The sequence below is a fragment of the Loxodonta africana genome, chromosome 9, assembly GCF_030014295.1.
Source record: "Loxodonta africana isolate mLoxAfr1 chromosome 9, mLoxAfr1.hap2, whole genome shotgun sequence".
Classification (NCBI taxonomy): domain Eukaryota; kingdom Metazoa; phylum Chordata; class Mammalia; order Proboscidea; family Elephantidae; genus Loxodonta; species Loxodonta africana.
The window spans coordinates 66,771,955-66,790,788 of record NC_087350.1 but is presented as its reverse complement, the minus strand read 5'-3'; the positions used below and the strand labels follow the sequence as shown (position 1 = coordinate 66,790,788).

The window sequence follows — 18,834 nt, the reverse complement described above, 5'->3', positions numbered from 1 at the left end:
AACTGTTAATGTGCTTAACTGCTAACTGGAAGGCAGGAGGTTTGAGTCCACCCAGAGGTGACTGGGAAGAAAGGCCAGTGATCTATTTCTGAAAAATCAGCCACTGAAAAACCTATGGAGCACAGTTCTACTCTGAGCCGACACATAAAGTCACCGTGAGTTGGAGTTGGCTTGATGGCAACTGCTTTCTTCTTTTTTTGGTTCATCTGTCTGTTATAATAGATTGGGATCTTTATACTTATCTTTCTATCTTCCCCAGGGACATACAGGTACCTTACTTCTTTGTAATAGATTTTTGTTGAAAAATTTGATCTGGTTTTAAGATCAACTTGAGGGGCTTGGTGGCCTTTCCCATATTTCCCAGGACATCTTCCAGAGACTTAGAAACCCCTATGTTTGGTCCAGATAACTTCCCATGGCCTTAGAGTTGTGTGTATCCTTTGGAATTCAGTGTAAAGCTACGTGAGGGGCAGGTACCTTATGGTGGGGCAGGCTCTATAAACTTGGGCCTTCCTGGGGATGACCTGTGAATCTCAAGTTAGATTGGAGCTGACTCCATGGGGTTAACAGGCAAATTTGTTTTCATATGAAGGTCCCCTATCTGTACTAATCAGAGGGGAATCTTGTGACTTATTTCTAAAGAAGCTTCAGTATTGTACTCATGAATTGGGACCTGAGGGGCACCAGTGTGCCACCCTGTAGCATCCTCTCCTAGCTGGAAGTCTCATCTCTGGCTTGGCCCAGGGAGAATAGGAATCAGCTGTGTTCTGGATCCTATCCTTTCTCAGCCACTCAAAGACTTCATCACTTAGCTCTTTTCTACTCTGTATATTCAAACTGTCCCCTCTAAAATCCTCACCCCACTGTCGTCAAGTCGATTCCAACTCATAGCGACCCTACAGGGCAGAGTAGAACTGCCCCATAGAGTTTCCAAAGAAGACCTGGTGGATTTGAACTACTAACCTCTTGGTTAGCAGCTGTAGCACTTAACCACTTTGCCACCAGGGTTTCCACAAACTTTCCCCTCTATTGCCTCTTTATTCAGCAGAGATAGCATCAAAGTAGTTTGGATACTAGAAGCAGTAATCGGTTGGGGTTTGGAAGGAGGCAGCCAGGGGATTTGTTTCAAAGGTGAAGTTTAGAGTGCAAACTTTTGCTTGCATACTTTTGGTGACTTTAGGGGCAGAGAGATGATGGAGGGAAACTGGGGTGATTTTAACTCTTCCAAGACATCCTTAGTGCTGCCAGCGACCCCTCAGTATCTCTTATCTTAAAAAAAAAAACAAAAATTCTTACTTCAAATTCCTTTCCAACTAACCCCAAATAACTTTTTATTATTTTTTTTAATAGCTCAGGCATTAAAAATCACCATTTTATTATTAACAAATTCCCAATTTTCTATACTGGTTCTTCCTCCCCCTCCCCATTAAGTATTTATTTCCTTGACTCATTTTTCTTTCTGTTTTAATTCTAAACCCAAATATCTTAACGCATATCAATTAGCTGATCACCTGGCCTATAACAGATACCCAAATGATAGCTTTTTCCCTTCTTTCTATCCCATCAAGTTCTAGAAAGCGCAGTATGCACTTGCTTACATCATTTCTTTGCCTTCTCCTCACTCCTCAAGTCACAGTAGTCTGCCTTCTGCTCTCAACACATTCTGTAACCGCTTGAGTTTATGTCAGTGGCGTCTTGCTACTGTTAAATCCAACGGGCTGCATGTAAATTTCCCTTCTGCTGCACTAAAAAATAACCATTCAAATACTTCCTTACCCCTGCAAATAGGAGGTGATGTCCAGGTTCCGTTTTCAAGGCAAACGCTCCTTAGGGAACCTTCCAACATGTATCCACTGTAACATGAGTAGGTGATCATGTCTCCATACTGATAATGTACTCCTCGAGCAATTGCATTTTCTACTTGAGCTGGTGGACCACAAGAGATTTCTGTAGGAAAGCACAGATAATAAAATACATAAAGATAACTTTGTCACCTATATAATATCTACACGCTGTTTGGTAAAATTAGGTATTTTCCCAATTATACCAAGAATGAACTCTTGTACATCTTCAAAGAGGTGGTTGCTAGAAAGCATCAATTGAATTAGAAGAGGAGAAGCATGCTGGTTGTTTGTGGTCTATTTTATTAAAGATCATTCATTGTAGTACTTCATACTCCATCAGGGATGCTCTCTTGCTGTCAAGGGCAGTATCTGACACACATCTTTGAAGAATGAGTGAATGAATGAATACTGTTTCTAGACTACAGGTACTCAATTTACATGCCTTGATGAGGGTTATAGAATTGGAAGCTTCACGTTGGTTTCCTCTTTGGTAAGACTGTAAAGCAGTGACATAACTTTTGGGATCTAAGTTATATTGAATGATAATCTTCTCTCTCTTAGAAGGCACATGTGCTATATATTTAAATCTAATTTTATAACTAATTTTGCTACAAGAATTTTATGAGCAGCCTATAGATGAGTGGAATTATTCTGGGATGGATCATGAGATGAGGACTGGGAACCCTGACTTGGACATCATTCTCCAATTGTGTAAGTCTGACTTTTGGGTGAGGAGTCTTTACGGAATGGCTTCTAAAAGTTCATCTAGGTGTCCTAACACTATTACAAACTTGTCAAAGGAGATGATCAATTTGTATGCTCTAAATTTTTTCATCTAACATTGATTAAACAGTTATTTAATCAGTCAGCCATCAAATGTGTATTAAGTGTCTAGCAGATACTGGGAATAAATAGATGAAGAAAATGTTACGCCTTTGCTTGGGGGGAAGACAGACAAAGAAATACTATGATACAACCGAAAAACGGTGTCTTAGAGGCATGGAGAACTGTATAAATACTGTAGTACTGTAGAAACATTGAGGTGAGCAGGGCTAATTATGCTCCGGATCGTCAGGGTATGAATCACATTGGAAGTGGCATTTGGACTAGGTAGAAAGCTTAAGTGGATTAGAGGGAAAGAGCTTCCAGGTTTGGAGAACAGCATGTAGAAAGCTCATGGTGAGCTGATCGTTGGTTTAGAGAAGTGGTTATCAAAGCACAGATGTCAGATCACCTATATGGGGACTGGGAGCCCTGGTGGTTCAGTGGTTAAGAGCTTGGCTACAAACCAAAAGGTCGGCAGTTTGAAGCCACGAGCCGCTCCATGGGAGAAAGATGTGGCACTCTGCTTCTGTAAGGATTACAGCCTTGGAAACCCTATGAGGCGGTTGTACTCTGTCCTATATAGTCGCTGTGAGCTGGAATTGACTTGATGGCAACGGGTTTTTGGTATATGAGAATCACCTTCGGTTCTTGCTAAAAATGCAAATTTCTGGAGTTTCTGCATTTTACGTACTCTCCCTGAGTGATTTTCGTGCACACTAAACTTTAATCACTAGAATGAAGTGTATTGCTGCTCAGGTGGGGGAAAGATGCTTTGCTCTAAGCCAAAGTTTTGTCAAATCACAAGAAGCAAAAGAGGGATTGAGAATAACAACAATGGAAACTGTCTCCTGCTCTCCAACGGAACCCCCGACTGTCTCAGGAATATTGAGGAACCCTTACGGATGCATTGAAGGAACGTTTGTAACAAGTGCACGTCTTCCCTTGCTCTTTCTTTCTGTGGCCTGTGAGGTAGGTCTTAGAGGGCCAAGACCAATATGAAAACGTGTGAACAGAACTAGTCCACTTGGCTGACTCTAGTCTAGGCTGGTGGCTTTAAACCAGAGCTAAAGGTAAACTTCCAGTTTACAAATACTTAGTTCTTCCTATTTAAATAGGGGGAGATTACAACATAAGAATTTGGGACCCAAATCCCAGCTAACACTGAGTACACGCCTACCTGGAGTAAAATCAAAATTCTAATGCTGCAGCAGGCTGCTAGTTGAAGATTCAGAGACTTGGGCTACTGTTAATCTCTCCTATCAAGAGACAGTGCTCATATATACCAATTCATTTACTCTTCAAATAAACCCATAACAGAGATATTACTTGTCCTATCAACAAATGAGAGCCCTAAAGGCTCAGGGAATTTGGGCACTAGTGCAAGTTTAGGGTTAAAAAGTTTTGAGGATAGAATTCAAACCCAGGCTTTCTCCAATTCCAGAAAATGGCCTTAGCCTTCGCATGCACATTTCTTATTAAAGGGGGTGCAGTGTTCTCAAGGGAGCCCTGGTGGCACAGTAGTTAAGCATCTGGCTGCTAACCAAAAGGTCAGCAGTTCGAATCCACCAGCTGCTCCTTGGAAATCCTATGGGGCAGCTCTACTCTGCCCTATATGGTCACCATGAGTGTTGGAATCAACTCAACAGCAATGGTTTTTTTTTTTTTTTTTTTGGTGTTCTAAAAAGAAGGCCATTGTAAGCATATTATATTCTTATACTTTGGAGCCCAGTGCCTTTCAATTGGTTAGACTCCATGAGTAATTTGTTGACTGACCGTTGTAGCTGGGGTAGCTTGGACTACAAGAGAATGTGGAGGGCGGGATCGAGGGCCGAAGAGATGTTTTAAGTGCAGGTATAAAGCGTGTGTTGAGAGACGTCACGAGTTCTCTCAAGGTAGCAGGAGATGTCTACAGGTTGTACGCTACATATCAACATGGTGCTAACTCAGTGGTTCTCAAAGTTTGGTTCATGGACCAGCAGTATCATCATCATCTTCACCAGGGAACGTGTTAGAAATGCAAATTCTCAGGTCTCACCTAAGACCTTACTAAATCAGAAACGATGGGGGTGGGGCCCAGCAGTCTACGTTTAATAAGCCCTTTAAGTAGTTCTGATGCAGGCTTAAGATTGAAAACCACTGTGGAATAAATTTTGGGTTGGGAAGCATCCCTAGCCTATTAAAGGCCAGTCTGGAGAATCTGACAGAAAAACACGTATTTTAAATTGTGTATCTTGCTCATTCTTAGAAGAGCACATTTTGAAGATCTGTCTGGTAATTCCTGGTTAAATAAATTATAGCCTATTTCTGAAAAGATTTTTCTTTTCTCTTTTAATGAAAAAAACTTTTGTTTGGAATTCATGAATTTCTTTTTTTAATTTAAAAATTTACAGTGCAGACATTGATAACCATGAGAGGACAGAGATCTACATTTCTATAATCAAGTTACTGGATTTAAAATAATCTCCCAAGGCAGGGAAAACATTGGTCACTACCAAAATTAATTGGGTTCCACCTGTTGACTTACTCTCACATTTGGCATGCGTCTGTGTCCACGTCTCATCGGGGTTGCAGGTAATGGTGCCTTGGCCTTGGAGCTGGAAGCCTTCCCTACACTTGATAGACACGTTCTGATCAACATAAAATTCCTTTTCGGATAGTAGAGCATTCTCCGGGATCACAAAAGGGACAGGGCATGGATTTGCTGTTAAAAAAGAAAAGAAACACTTGCTGGTATCTTCCCTCTTATTTTATTTCTTGTAAGACAGGGTAGCATATGAGCCTTCTAAGAGCTGGGTTCTCAGTGATGATAATACAAGACTTAAAAATATAAACCGTCAAACATTAAAAACAGACTTGTTTTGAACTCACATGAAATTATTTGAAAGGAGAAAATCAGATAAGATTTGAAAGCACCAAGCTATTCAACCACTAAAGCATAATCCTAAAATTGTGAGATGGCAAATTAAACAGTGGTCCGAAATTTTGGCCCACAACAACATTTTCAGGTGTTTTTTTGATGGGACTGGGGAAACAAGAAGTATATTAGAAATCAACGGGCATATCAAATATTCCCTTAATATTTGGAGAATATGAAGAAAATAAGTAAATTTTTCTCACTTTCACTTTACTTTCTTTTACTGAACATCTTTCAGAAGGATGGAACCAGAGAACCATTAGATATTTCCAAAGTGAGTTGAAAGTGACTTTAGATCCCCACTACTAAAAAAAAACCAAACCAAACCCGTTGCCATTGAGTCAATTCTGACTCATAGCAATCCTATAGGACAGAGTGGAACTGTCCAATAGGGTTTTTGAGGACCGCCTGGTAGATTCGAACTGCTGACCTTTTGGTTAGCAGCCTTAGCTCTTAATCGCTACGCCAACAGTGTTTCCTTCCCCACTACTAGGGACAGCATATTCCCAAAACCAAACCAAACTCACTGCTGCTGAGTAAGTTCCTACTCATAGTGACCCTATAGGACAGGATAGAACTGTCCCATAGGGTTTCCAAGGCTGTAAATCTTTACGGAAGCAGACTGCCACAACTTTCTCCTTTGGAACGGCTGGTGAGTTTGAACTGCCAGCCTTTCTAGTTAACAGCCAACTGCTTAATAATGGTGTCGCCAGGCCTCCTGACAGCATGTTAGAACTCCAGTTATAGAGCTTGCAAGCTTATTGATAAAAAGGGATGATAGTACTAGGATTGCTTAGTGCAACTGTGTGACACATATCAATACATATTTTAAGCATTTTCAGTTTTATTTTAAATGAGCACAAAAGGAGACATGTTTGTGAGGTTGGTAGTCTCTAGCTGAACCCTAAAAGCTCAATTACTGCCATTAAGATACTTTAAACAGTAGCCAGAGCTTTCTCAACTTATATCTTGCTTGTGAATATTGTGTTTATTCAAGTATTTATAACTAATTATCTTTGCTTACTTCATTTATATATACTTTATTATGCTAATATTGTACTTTGAACATATCGCCTTTACCTTTTTCCCGTCCACAATGGAATTCATTACACATTTATGTGAACATTTTTTCATTAAGTTGCATTTTTTCTTAGTACCTTGGACTTGTAATCATCCAAGGAATCTGATAAAAGTTGATTCTAGGACTGGATAGCTGAATGATACAAATAGGTTTTAAAAATACCCCATAGTACTGGTTTGGATATGCACCGATTGCTTGTTCTGGGCCAGTCTGGCTTATCAGTGGAGGTTTACACTATGTTTTAGATGTCTGAGAAACTAATTTGGAAAACTGAATCCAGTTACAGCTCTCCTAAAGTCAACACACACGTTTGCAGAGAGGAACTGGGTGACTCCAGGTTCCATTTTCAGTGCAGTGCGCCTCAGGTGTCCCTTCTAGGCTGTAGCCTCTGTTGCAGGAATATGCCACACTGAGTCCACCTGTAGTGTTTTCAACTTCAGCCTTTCCATTCAGGAACTCAAGTGGGGCGTCACAACCAGTCTCTAAAAAGAAAAAAAGGTTTCATGAAATGTCTTTCCAAATCCTCTTTCCTTCTGATACAATTGCTAAGGTACTCGACGCAATATATAAAAGATTACAGCTTACTTATATGTGAGGTGCTGTGATAAACACTGAAGGAGAAAAAATTGCATGCATGAGTACCAGATTAATGCAGTTGTTAACTGCCGTCCAGTTGATTCCAACTCATGGTGACCCCATGTGTTACAGAGTAGAACTGCTCCATAGGGCTTTCTTGGCTGTAATCTTAATGGAAGCAGATTGCTAGGCCTTTTCTTCTGAGTTACTGCTGTATGGGTTCAAGCTACCAACTTTGAGGTTAGTAGTCTTATACAAACCATTCGCACCATTGAGGGAACTTTATTGGATTAATAACACAAACAAAAAAACTCATTGCCTTTGGGTCGATTCCAACTCATAGTGACCCTACAGGACAGAGTAGAACAGCCCTATAGGGTTTCCAAGGAGCGGCTGCTGGATTCGAGCTGCTGACCTTTTGGTTAGCAGCTGAGCTCTTAACCACTGTGCCACCAGGGCTCAATACGGCAGGCAATTAAAGATTGCTATTTTGCCCCATTGACTCCAGTTGTCTTTATGTATATTGCCACCTTTTATTGTTGCCCCATTGACTCCAGTACTCTTTATGTATATTGCCACCTTTTATTGTTAATAATGCTGGGAGTATGGATGAGCAGCTGGGTGAACGGCAGAATTCGCATTTGTTAAGTTCCTACAGTGGGCCAAGAACGTTTTATACCCTAATTTAAGGATTACTAAGTAAAATGCAAGATGCCAAGTTAAAATAGAATCTCAGATAAATAACCCAAGTTTAAGCATAAATATGTCCTAACATATTTTGGCAGAGGAATCAAATGGGTCATATGTTAAGAAAAAAGTCATGTGAGTTAACGCACATTTTGCCCAATAAGCTTGGGTGTTCCCACGAAGAGACTGAACGCAAAATTCCATGTAAAGTGTGAATATTCATTTATTTGACAGATCTATCATCACTTGAAAAAGATGTCAGTATTGGCCAATACTGTCACCAAAAAGCAGCAGCTTTAAATTTTTAATTATAATTATTTGAAGAAAACCCACAAAAATAATGCAAATAAACTCAATACTTAACTAGATTCTGAAACAAAATGTTTGCCATTCCAGAGTCAGTCATCTTGCAACCTATCCCAATTTAATTATTAATCTCTACTACAGTTTTCGACACTTTTACTGGTTTTGGTGCCCTTGAGTCAAAGCTCATTAAAGGTTCTCATACAGTTTATGGAGTTAATTTTTTTTTTTTTAATTATAAAACTGATTTAAAAAGAAATGTGATCACATTGTTATTTGAAGTCCTTGGTATCATTTTTAGAAATTCCAAGTGTAATTTGACTTACTTTTGCACGTTGCTACCCCTCCACTCCACTGTCTGTTCTCCTGACAGACACGTTCCCTGTTCCCCTGGGAACCAATGAAAAAAGGTCATTGACAAGACTGTAACTTTAAAATAGAAAGATGAGAAGGAAATACAAAGCAATCTTAGCTATGAAGTTGAATTTCTCAGCAATGGAGCGCTAACGGAATATATCAAATATATTTTAAGGAATAGGTTTAGACTTCTAAAAATATTTTCATTAAGTTATTTCAAAATTCATACCCTAGCAGACTAGTGTAATTAAGGTATAGACTTTGCTTCACCTGTTATTTTAAATGAACTTGTAGCAAAGGCTGATAAAGGATGTAAGAAAGCGTACCAGTGTCACTGAACAACATGTATAGAAATTGTTAAAAGAAAACCTAATTTGCTGTGTAAACTTCTACCAAAAGCTCAATAAAATATTAGAAAACAATGTTTGAATATCAAGAGGTAGTTTAGCATATACATTTTTAATATTTTGAGTTCAGTTTCTCTTTCAATACCTGAGAGGTATAGCAAGGAAGGTGAATCAGCTCTTTTATACCCACTGAACATGAAACATGTATGATACCTTATTGGCATGAGGCTTTGAATTTTCAACAATGTAACATCCGTTAAATATAAACTTATTCTATTAAGTGCCCACGCATTTAAAATTTTAAATATATTGGTAAAATATTTCTAAAATTTACAGACTTCCTTCAGAAATAGAGTAAGAGAAATATAATTTACTTGCAAAAGGATTTATAACTATTATTCTGAATATATATATATTTTGTGTTTTCTTCGATAGCTCGTAGACCTTGAGCGCTCTGTAGGCTGTTTGTCCCCTATAATTATTAAGCTAAGATTACTATGTTCTTTGATTCCTGGCAATAATTTTTATGAGTCTTTGCTTCCTCTTTCTCTGTTCCTCATCTCCTACTGTAACCACCAGTGTTCCAAACGATAGCAACTCTTTTGCATGCTTTAAGTTTTTAATCTACTACGGAGTAAGAGAAGGAGCCCTGGTGGAGGAATGCTCAAGAGCTTGGCTGTTAACTGAAAGGTTGGTGGTTTGAACCCAGTGCTGCTCCACAGGAGTAAGATGTGGCAGGCTGCCTCTGTAAAGATTTATAGTTCTTGACGGCAATGGGTTTACGGGATAGGGTAATAAACAAAATAAGATTATATGCTAAAAAAAAAAAAGATTAGGTTCTTAGTAATGCTTTAAGGGACTTGACTAAGCGTATGAACTTTAGCACTTGGACTTTGTGACATGTGTTTTCATTGCTCAGACCCCTCTGGATAGCTTACTGTCTTGAAGCTGTGTTCTAAATCAACAAGGTGTCTGAAAAGGAGCTATTACCCTATTTTGGTTTTTATCTGGATCTACTGATGTCTTCCACCTTTATTCTTCTATTCAAAACGATTTTCTCTGAGCTATCAGTTTAATTACTGATAAATCTTAACATGTAAAAATTCTACTGATTTTAGTGGGAGGTTACTATTCTGGCTTTCCACTAATGTAATTGACTCTCTAAAATTAAATTTTCTTAAAAATATGTATGTATTACTTTCTTCTTACTGAATAAGTAATATGGATTCATTATATAAAGATTGGAAAATATGAAAGAAAATAGTTTTCTAAGATTCATCCAGAGAGACACTTAACACTACTGTACTTTTTCTATACTTTTATATATAATTATGTATGCATAGGAAAATATATTATTCTAATTTGTGAATTATTTTTTATTAATTTTGAAGAAGTAAATAACTAGTTTTAAAAATTAGCTCACTATTTTGGTACTTCCAGAGTGGACTGTATTCAAGTAGTTAATTTTAGTCAGTAGTCTAGCATTTCTCCAGTACTATTTTTTATGTGTTCTCTTTCCTCTAGTAATTTGAATGATGGATATTCTGTGTTGACTATTTCAACTTTTATTCCAAGAAAAACTTAAGTCTACCAACAACAACAGCAGCAATTTTGTAACATAGCTTTCCCATTTTTGAGTTCTTTATTTTGATTTATCCCTCAGTTGGCGGTAGTAATCCCCACGCCCCCCCAACCAGGAAGATTACATGTATAGTATAATTTTTAAGATTTAGATGACTCAAAAAGCTGCTTACCTCATGCATGAAAACAATTTTACTTACTATGAGAACTTGACAATTTATATTAGTTGTCCTAATTGCTTTGTCTGGCTTTTGATAATAATACAAATAATACGAGGAGTGATGATAATAACTACAGTATATTGAAGCCAGACAATGCATAAAGGGCCATGCTAATCACTTTATCTTTAGCATGGATTATATTTCAATATAAAGAAAACAAAAATCCTCACAACTGGACCAATGAGCAGCATCAGGATGAAGAGAAAAAAGACTGAAGTTGGCAAGGATTTCATTTTACTTGGATTCACAATCAACACCCATGGAAGCAGGAGTCAAGAATTCAAAAGATGGGTTGCATTGGGCAAATCTGCTGCAAAAGATCTCTCTAAATCATTAAAAAGCAAAGATGTCATTTTAAGGGCTAAGGTGCACCTGACCCAAGCCATGGTGTTTTCAATCTCCTCATATGCAAGAGAAAGCTGGACAATGAATAAGGAAGAATTGATGCCTTTGAATCATGGTGTTGGTGAAGAATATTGAATATACCATGGTCTGCCAGAAGAACGAACAAATCTATCTTGGAAAAAGGACAGCCAGAATGCTCTTTAGAAGTAAGATGGGGAGACTTCATCTCACGTACTTTGGACATGTTATCAGGAGGGACCAGTCCGTGGAGAAGAACATCATGCTTGATGAAGTAGAGGTTCAGAGAAAAAGAGGAAGACCCTCAATGAGATGGACTGACACAGTGGCTGCAACAATGCACTCAAGCATAAAAATGATAGTGAAGATGGCGCAGAACTGGGTAGTGTTTCAAGTTTAAGGGTTAGAACTGACTTGACAGCACCTAACAACAACAACATCTTCAGCCCTCAAAGTAACTCTTCAAGGGTAACAGTAGGATGTTTCCCAAAACGTTTAAGGCAAATTATTTATTTTCTCAAATTTAATGACCCTTCAGTTTCCTATACATCGCCTCCAAAATTTATACCAGCTTTCTTCTTAAAAAATTGCAAGATTGGTACTCTCACATGATGAACAGCTGGTTTCAATAACAGAAATATTCTCCGATTGCAATGAAACATTACATTATTATCCTTCCTTTTTTTCTTTAACCTTTTGAGGAAATAAAACAAGAGCCACATAAATCTATTTCCAGCTTTCCTGGACCTATCTTATGACAACCCTTTGATTCCCCAGTCCGAAAATAATGAGTCATGCCATACAGATTTAATAGGTTACTGGCAATGAATACTCTGTAAAATCTACATTTAAATGCCATTGCAATGATAAAAACAGGAGAGTTTCCTGAAACACCAGATGACAACACTATATAATGTGAAACAGGCCTCTTAAATCTCAAGTTTGATGACCCAATAATGTTTTCAGTAAAACTGACTGCAGCCCTCTTACCAATTAAACAGGGAGACCTAGGTGCTGCCAATGGCCAATTTTTCCAGAAGTAGATAGCCAGGTCCTTTTTCCTGGTCTGCCTTAGTCTGGAAGCTCCACTGAAACCTATCCACCATGGGTGACCCTGCTGGTATAGCTTCCAGCATCACAACAACACACAAGCCACCACAGTATGACAAACTGGCAGACGAGTGGTGGTTTAAACCAAATCTGTTGCCCTCAAGTGGATTCCAACTCATATTCACTCCCAAGGAGATGGATTGATACAGGGCCTGCAACGATGGTCTCAAGCATAGCAAGGACTGTAAAGATGATGCAGAACTGGGCAGTATTTCGTTCTGTTGTACATAGGGTTGCTATGATTCAGAACCGACTCGATGACACATAGCAACAGTGCTGTGGACAGGTTTTTTTAAATTTACTGTGCTTCAATTGAAAGCTCACAGCTCAAGTCAGTCTCCCGTACAGAAACTCACACTTACCTTGCTATGTACTCCTAGCTTCTCTCCACCCCCTATTCCCCGTGCCCATTCAATCAGCTCCTGTTCCCCTCTGCTCTTCCATCTCACCTCTAGACAGGAGCTGCCCACATAGTCTCATGTGTCTACTTGAGACAAGAAGCTCACTCCTCACCAGTATCATTTTCCGTCCCATAGTCCAGTCCAATCCCCTTCTGAAGAGTTGGTTTCCGGAATGGTTCCAGTCCTGCGCTAACAGAGGTTCAGGGGACCAGGACCTCCGGGATCCGCCTAGTTTCACTCAGACCATTAAGTCTGGTCTTTTTATGAGAATTTGAGGTCTGCATCCCACTGTTCTCCTCCTCCGTCAGGGACTCTCTGTTGTGTTCCCGGTCAGGGCAGTCACCGGTGGTAGCTGGGCACCATCTAGTTCTTCTGGTCTCAGGCTGATATAGTCTCTGGTTTATGTGGCCCTTTCTGTCTCTTGGGCTCATATTTACCTTGTATATGTAATGTTCTTTATTCTCCTTTGCTCCAGGTGAGTTGAGACCAATTGATGAGTCTTAGATGGCCGCTTGCTAGTATTTAAGACCCCAGACACCACTCACCAAAGTGGGATGCAGAACGTTTTCTTAATACATTTTATTATGCCAGTTGACCTAGATGCCCCCTGAAACCATGGTCCCCAGGCCCCATCCCTGCTACTCTGGCCTTTGAAGCATTTGGTTGTATTCAGGAAACTTCTTTGCTTTTGGTTTAGGCCAGTTGTGCCAACCTCTCCTATACTGTGTGTTGGGACAGGGTTTTAATATTGCAAACTGGGAATGGCCTGGAGGCCCAAGTTTAATTTGGTTAGAAATATTCTGAGGATTTTTCAGGCCTGTCTGCCATGTCGAGGACCTGGTACCTCAATCAAGAACTTGCCAAGGTAAGTGAGTTCCTTGCTTGAGGGAATACTGGATTCACATACCTAAATCCCTATGGTCACCTCCCCCAGGTGACAGGAGGATTTTCCTGCTAAACAGTATGATTATCAGGAAGCCAAAACACAGATTTAATGATCAGTTGAAGTGACAGTATCAGTCTAGTGGCTGGCAAACTTACTTCCTCTTCCTTTTTTCATGACTTTGATTTTTTTTTTTTTTAATTTGAGACTTATTTTGCTTTTCCAAATGATAAATCACCTTAAATATTTCCTGGGAAGTATTAGGGTATAAGGTAACAAAGTATAAAAGACTCTTAGGATCAACGTCAGTGAAACAAATCAGTGCTAATACTAAAAATGTTCCCAAGTATATCAGAAAAACAAAACAATGATAGTTACAATTTGTTTACTTACCTCTAACTCATAGCCAGCTTCACACTGATAAATAATTGTGCTTTCAAAGCTATATTTACTGCCAACCACAAGTCCATGTTCTGGACTTTCAGGTTTCCCGCAAGAAACTGGACTGCAGGATTCATCAGAAAACGCTGGCTCCCAGGTGCCATCAAGCTAAATAATAAATAAATTATAAGTTATATTTAGGAGCTAATATATATTAATAAAGAAATTTACAAGTATTGGTTGCATAGCAGAATAACCCCAGAAATAGTAGTCGAAAGGACCTAGAGATTGGTCCTACTTCAGCAAAATATTATCTGTGGCCTTAATAACAGTCACTGAACAATTTTAGACATTTCTTGAACAGATAAAACAAGCACTTTTTTCTTAAGAGAGTCCAGGCAGTAATAATGAACACCAGGAAGTATGTTTCCATTATAATGCATGGGGACTGAATGGTAGAATACAGACTTATACATGACTTATACCAACGTATCCTTATATATCATACAACTTCACATTTTAGTTAAAGTGTATGAGAAGCAGCAGCTCTTAGTCACATCATCCGAAGTTTAAAAAGATGGCCCTGATAACTCTGTGGAGCAGTTCTACTTTGCACACATGGGGTCACCACGAGTTGGAATTGACTTGATGGCAACTAACGACAACAACAACAGTAACCGATCGAAGTCCCCCTGGGGGGTACAAACGGTTAACATGCTCAGCTGTTAACTGAAAGGCTGGCAGTTTGAGTCCACCAAGAAGCGTCTCGGACGAAAGCTGTGGTGATTTACTTCCGAAAAATCAGCACTGAAAACCCTAAGGAGCACACTTCTACTCTGACACACATGTTGGGGCGGGGGTGGGGGGCGGAGGGTGTTCACCAGGGGTTGGAATGGATTTGACGGCAACTGGTATTTTTTTTTTAACATTTTATTGTGGTTTGGGTGAAAGTTTACACAGCAAATTAGTTTCCCATTCAACAATTTACACACATTTTGTTTTGTGACATTAGTTGCAATCCCCTTAATGTGACAACACTCTACCCTCTTCTTCCCTGGGCTTCCCGCTTCCATTTGCCCATCTTTCCTGCTCCTTTCTGCCTTCTGACCTTTGTTTTTGGGCATATGCTGCCCTTTTGGTCTCGTATGGCTGATTGTTCTGACAGCATGTTCCTCACAGGTGTTATTGTTCACTTTATATATGCCTATCGTTTGGCTGAAAGGTGGTCTCCAGGACTGGGTTCTGTTCCAGGTTTGAAGAGTGTCTAAATGCCACAGTCTCAGGAGTTCCACCAGTCTCTATCAGACCAATAAATCTGGCCTTTCTTTATGAATTTGAATTTTTTTCTACGTATTTCTCTCACTCTGTCCAGGACCTTCTATTGTGATTCTGATCAGAGCAGTAGGTGGTGGTAGCCAGGTATCATCTAGTTCTTCTGGTCTAAGGCAAGTGGAGGCTGTGGTTTGTGTGGTCCATTTGTTTCCTTGGGTCTTTAATTTCTTCATTCTTCTTTGCTCCAGGAGGGAAGAGACCAATAATTGTATCTTAGATGGCCCCTCGCAAGCTTTTAGGACCCTAGACGTGCCAACTGGTTTTTTAGTAACCAATGATTGAGTATACATAATTTATAAATGGAAAACTGGGAAGAGAATGAAATCAAATCATTCTTGAGTCCTTACTGTATGTATGTCAGGCATGTACTTAAAGACACCTATATAAGGTGTCATATATATTAAATAATTTAATCCTTTTAGTTACCACCGATTTATAAGTAAAGAAAACAAGTTGAAGGAATATAAGGTCACAGAGTCTGTAAGCATTTGAGCTGAGGTTTAAACAAAAGTATATTTAAGGGAAAAATCATCTGTATACTATGTACAAAAAAAAATTTTTTTTTTCAATACTATGTAGTATTCTTCCCCCGACCCTCTTGAAAAGAAGAGTGTATCAATGACTTGTGTTATTTTTCTTTGTCTGGTACATCTTATGGAGGCTAGGGGAGAGGATGTACTAGGGTAATCTATTATCCATGGTGCTTGTCCAGGGAATTTCCTCTATTACCTAACTAGTTTCTCAAACCAATCATACAAGGTATGTATTATTATACGCATTTTTCAAATATGGAAAAACTGAAGCTCAAAAAGTTTAAGTAACTTTCTTAAAGTCACATACCCAAAAAAACCCATTGCTACCGAGTTGATTCCAACTCATAGCAACCCTCTAGGACACAGCAGAACTGCCCCATAGAGTTTCCAAGGCTGTAATCTTTAGAGAAGCTGATTACCACATTTTTCTCCCGAGGAGCAGATGGTGGGTTCAAATCACTGAACTTTCAGTTAGCAACCGAGTGCTTAACCACTGTGCCACCAGGACTCCTTTTAAAGTCACATAGGTGGTAACAGTGACAGTATTTGACTCCAATTATTCATCTGCTTCTGAAACCTTAAGGCTCCTGGCACAAATGACGCTCGGCTACTACATGAAAGGTTGGTGGTTGAATCCACTTAAAGGTACCTTGGAAGAAAGGCCTGGTGACCTACTTCCAAAAGATCAGCCATTGAAAACTCTATGGAGCACAGTTCCATTCTAACACACATGGGGTTGCCATGAGTTAGAATCAACTTGAATGCAATGTTTTTTGGGGGGGGGGGCGGGTGGGTTTCTGAAACCTTTGGTCTTGCCACTAAAACTTGAAACATATTTGGCTTAGGCAATTTCAACACACAGACACTCTTTCAAGTGTTAATTTGTTATGAATATCTTGTAGATATTTTAACATTTTACCTAACGAAAGCCCTTGGCACTTTCCTGGTTTAAAAATGGGAATACTGAAAAGAAAGATTCATTTTATTATATCTCTACCAAGAAACTTCTCAAATCTTTTGACCTAATTGAAATCTTTTGCCTTTTTTTCTTTTCGGGATAGCAAGATACTGGTTATATCGCAACACACACACACATGCATGCGCGCGCACACACACACACGAGTTCTACTGACATGTTCTAATTAAGACAAAAACTCTTACCTGACACGTTGATATATTAACTCCCTTGTAAGTATACCCTTCAGTACATGACACAGAAATTTGCTTATTCACACCGAAATCATCCCCGTGAATGAGTACATGTGTTATGTTTGCTGGAAGAGCACATGTTTTTAGACTGCAGGAAATTCTTTCAGGGAACCAGTGACCATCCTTCTGACAGGTGAATGTATCGATATCTGTATCCATCACATAACCTTCTAGACATCTGCAATAGAAATACAAAAATGAGTGCTGTCAAGAGTACTATATAGTTCGGGACCTATTCTTGAACTTCAGAAGCTCTTACAAGGCTAAGAAGACATTTTATGCAATATATCAAAACTGATTCAAATGTCAGGTGGATGACATTGCTTGCATAAACATCACTATAACAAAGATAACCAGATCAATTCTTGGTAATTTGTGTTAAAGTTTATCCAAGACTAAAATTGCTTTAATATTGACATTATTTACCTTTGTTGTAGATATGATTATTGAATTTATTTTTCATTCTAAAAAAAGCTAACAGTTCAAGGAATTCTAGACAAAGTTCAGAATAAACTCAAACATTAGTATGAATATAATATCATTAACATTTATTATCTACTTTGGGCCAGGCATTGGTGTAGGTATTTTATATACACTATTTCTTTTAATCCTCATAATTAGTTATTACCATGTTACAGTAGTCTTCGTGTTCAAACTTGGGTCAGCTTGACTAAGACCCTTTATAATTAAAAAATTTTTCAGTTATTTACTTAGCAAATGTTTACATAAACCAAAAATCAAAACCAAACCTGTTGCCATCAAGATGATTCTGACTCATAGCGACCCTACAGGACAGAGTAGAACTGCCCCACAGAGTTTCCAAGGAGCGCCTGATGGGTTCGAACTGCCGGCCTTTTGGTTAGCAGCCATAGCTCTTAACCACTACACCACCAGGGTTAGAACTTACTAAATTCCAGTCACTGTGCTAAGTGCTTTATAAACATCAACTCATTTAATAATCTTGTCAACCCTATGAGTAGGTACTATTGTTATCTTTATTTCCATTTTCCAGATAATGAAAGTGATACCAGAGAGATTAATTTACTTCTCCAAAGTCACACAGTTAGGAAGCGACAGAGCTGAGTGTCACATACCTAGGGAATCTGGCTCTAGAGTCAATGTTTTTACCACTATACTACACTGCCTTTTTAATTAAAAGTTTAATTAACTATCATTTATTAGTGGGATAGCATTTTTTAAATTTCATGAATTACCAGGCTTGGTAGGAGTCAAAGCCTTTGCAATCTTGGAGTGATCAGTTTATCTTATATTAAGAGGCGATCTGAAAGATCATGTAATCAACACACAAGGAATAAAAACTGGAAAATCTTGAGGAGTAGGTAACATTGAGGCCTCTCAAAATATCTGATACGCCAATACCCACACAGAAAATTTTAAATTATCTCAAAAGCATGGAACAGTTGCTGTTTTCTGCTCAATGCATGATCCGCTACTCTTTCCCTTGCTTATCACTGACAGCCGCCCTTAGGTCGACTTCTCACTGTAATTGAGGGAAAAGGAAGGCAGGGCTAAAACGTACACAACAGACATGCTTAAGAAGAGCTGTTAAATCATCCATAAAACCGAATGTGCCAATATGTGAAGGATAATTCGTAATTCCTTCAGAGATGTGAATATAATTTAAATTGATTTTGAGGATTGAGAAAATATCTTTATCTATTTTTTTTTATTACGGATATTTATTCCAATCAAAATTTTAAGTTATAAATTCATTGCATATTTTCTCATCTTTCTTTAAATATTTTACACAGGGCAATTTCCAGCAAAAAAAAATCACTATTTTGGACATTAAAAGCTTAATTTGTTCAGCTAGCATAGGTTGGAGGTCCCTTTTAGGATATCTCCCTTATTTACATTAACCAATA

At 38.7% G+C, this 18,834-nt stretch overlaps 1 protein-coding gene across 1 annotated transcript in view; it reads right to left on the bottom strand.

Annotated features, from left to right (window-relative positions):
* The window catches only part of SVEP1 (sushi, von Willebrand factor type A, EGF and pentraxin domain containing 1), a 193,131-nt gene that overhangs the window by 12,471 nt on the left and 161,826 nt on the right, over positions 1–18,834 (bottom strand). The window contains exons 39-44 of the mRNA XM_003407810.4: positions 16,901–17,126; positions 13,887–14,042; positions 8,557–8,620; positions 6,973–7,146; positions 5,194–5,370; positions 1,777–1,947 (exon numbers count right to left, since the gene is read on the bottom strand). Of these exons, the coding sequence (XP_003407858.2) occupies positions 1,777–1,947; positions 5,194–5,370; positions 6,973–7,146; positions 8,557–8,620; positions 13,887–14,042; positions 16,901–17,126 (968 nt within the window). The remainder of the gene's footprint in view (positions 1–1,776; positions 1,948–5,193; positions 5,371–6,972; positions 7,147–8,556; positions 8,621–13,886; positions 14,043–16,900; positions 17,127–18,834) is intronic.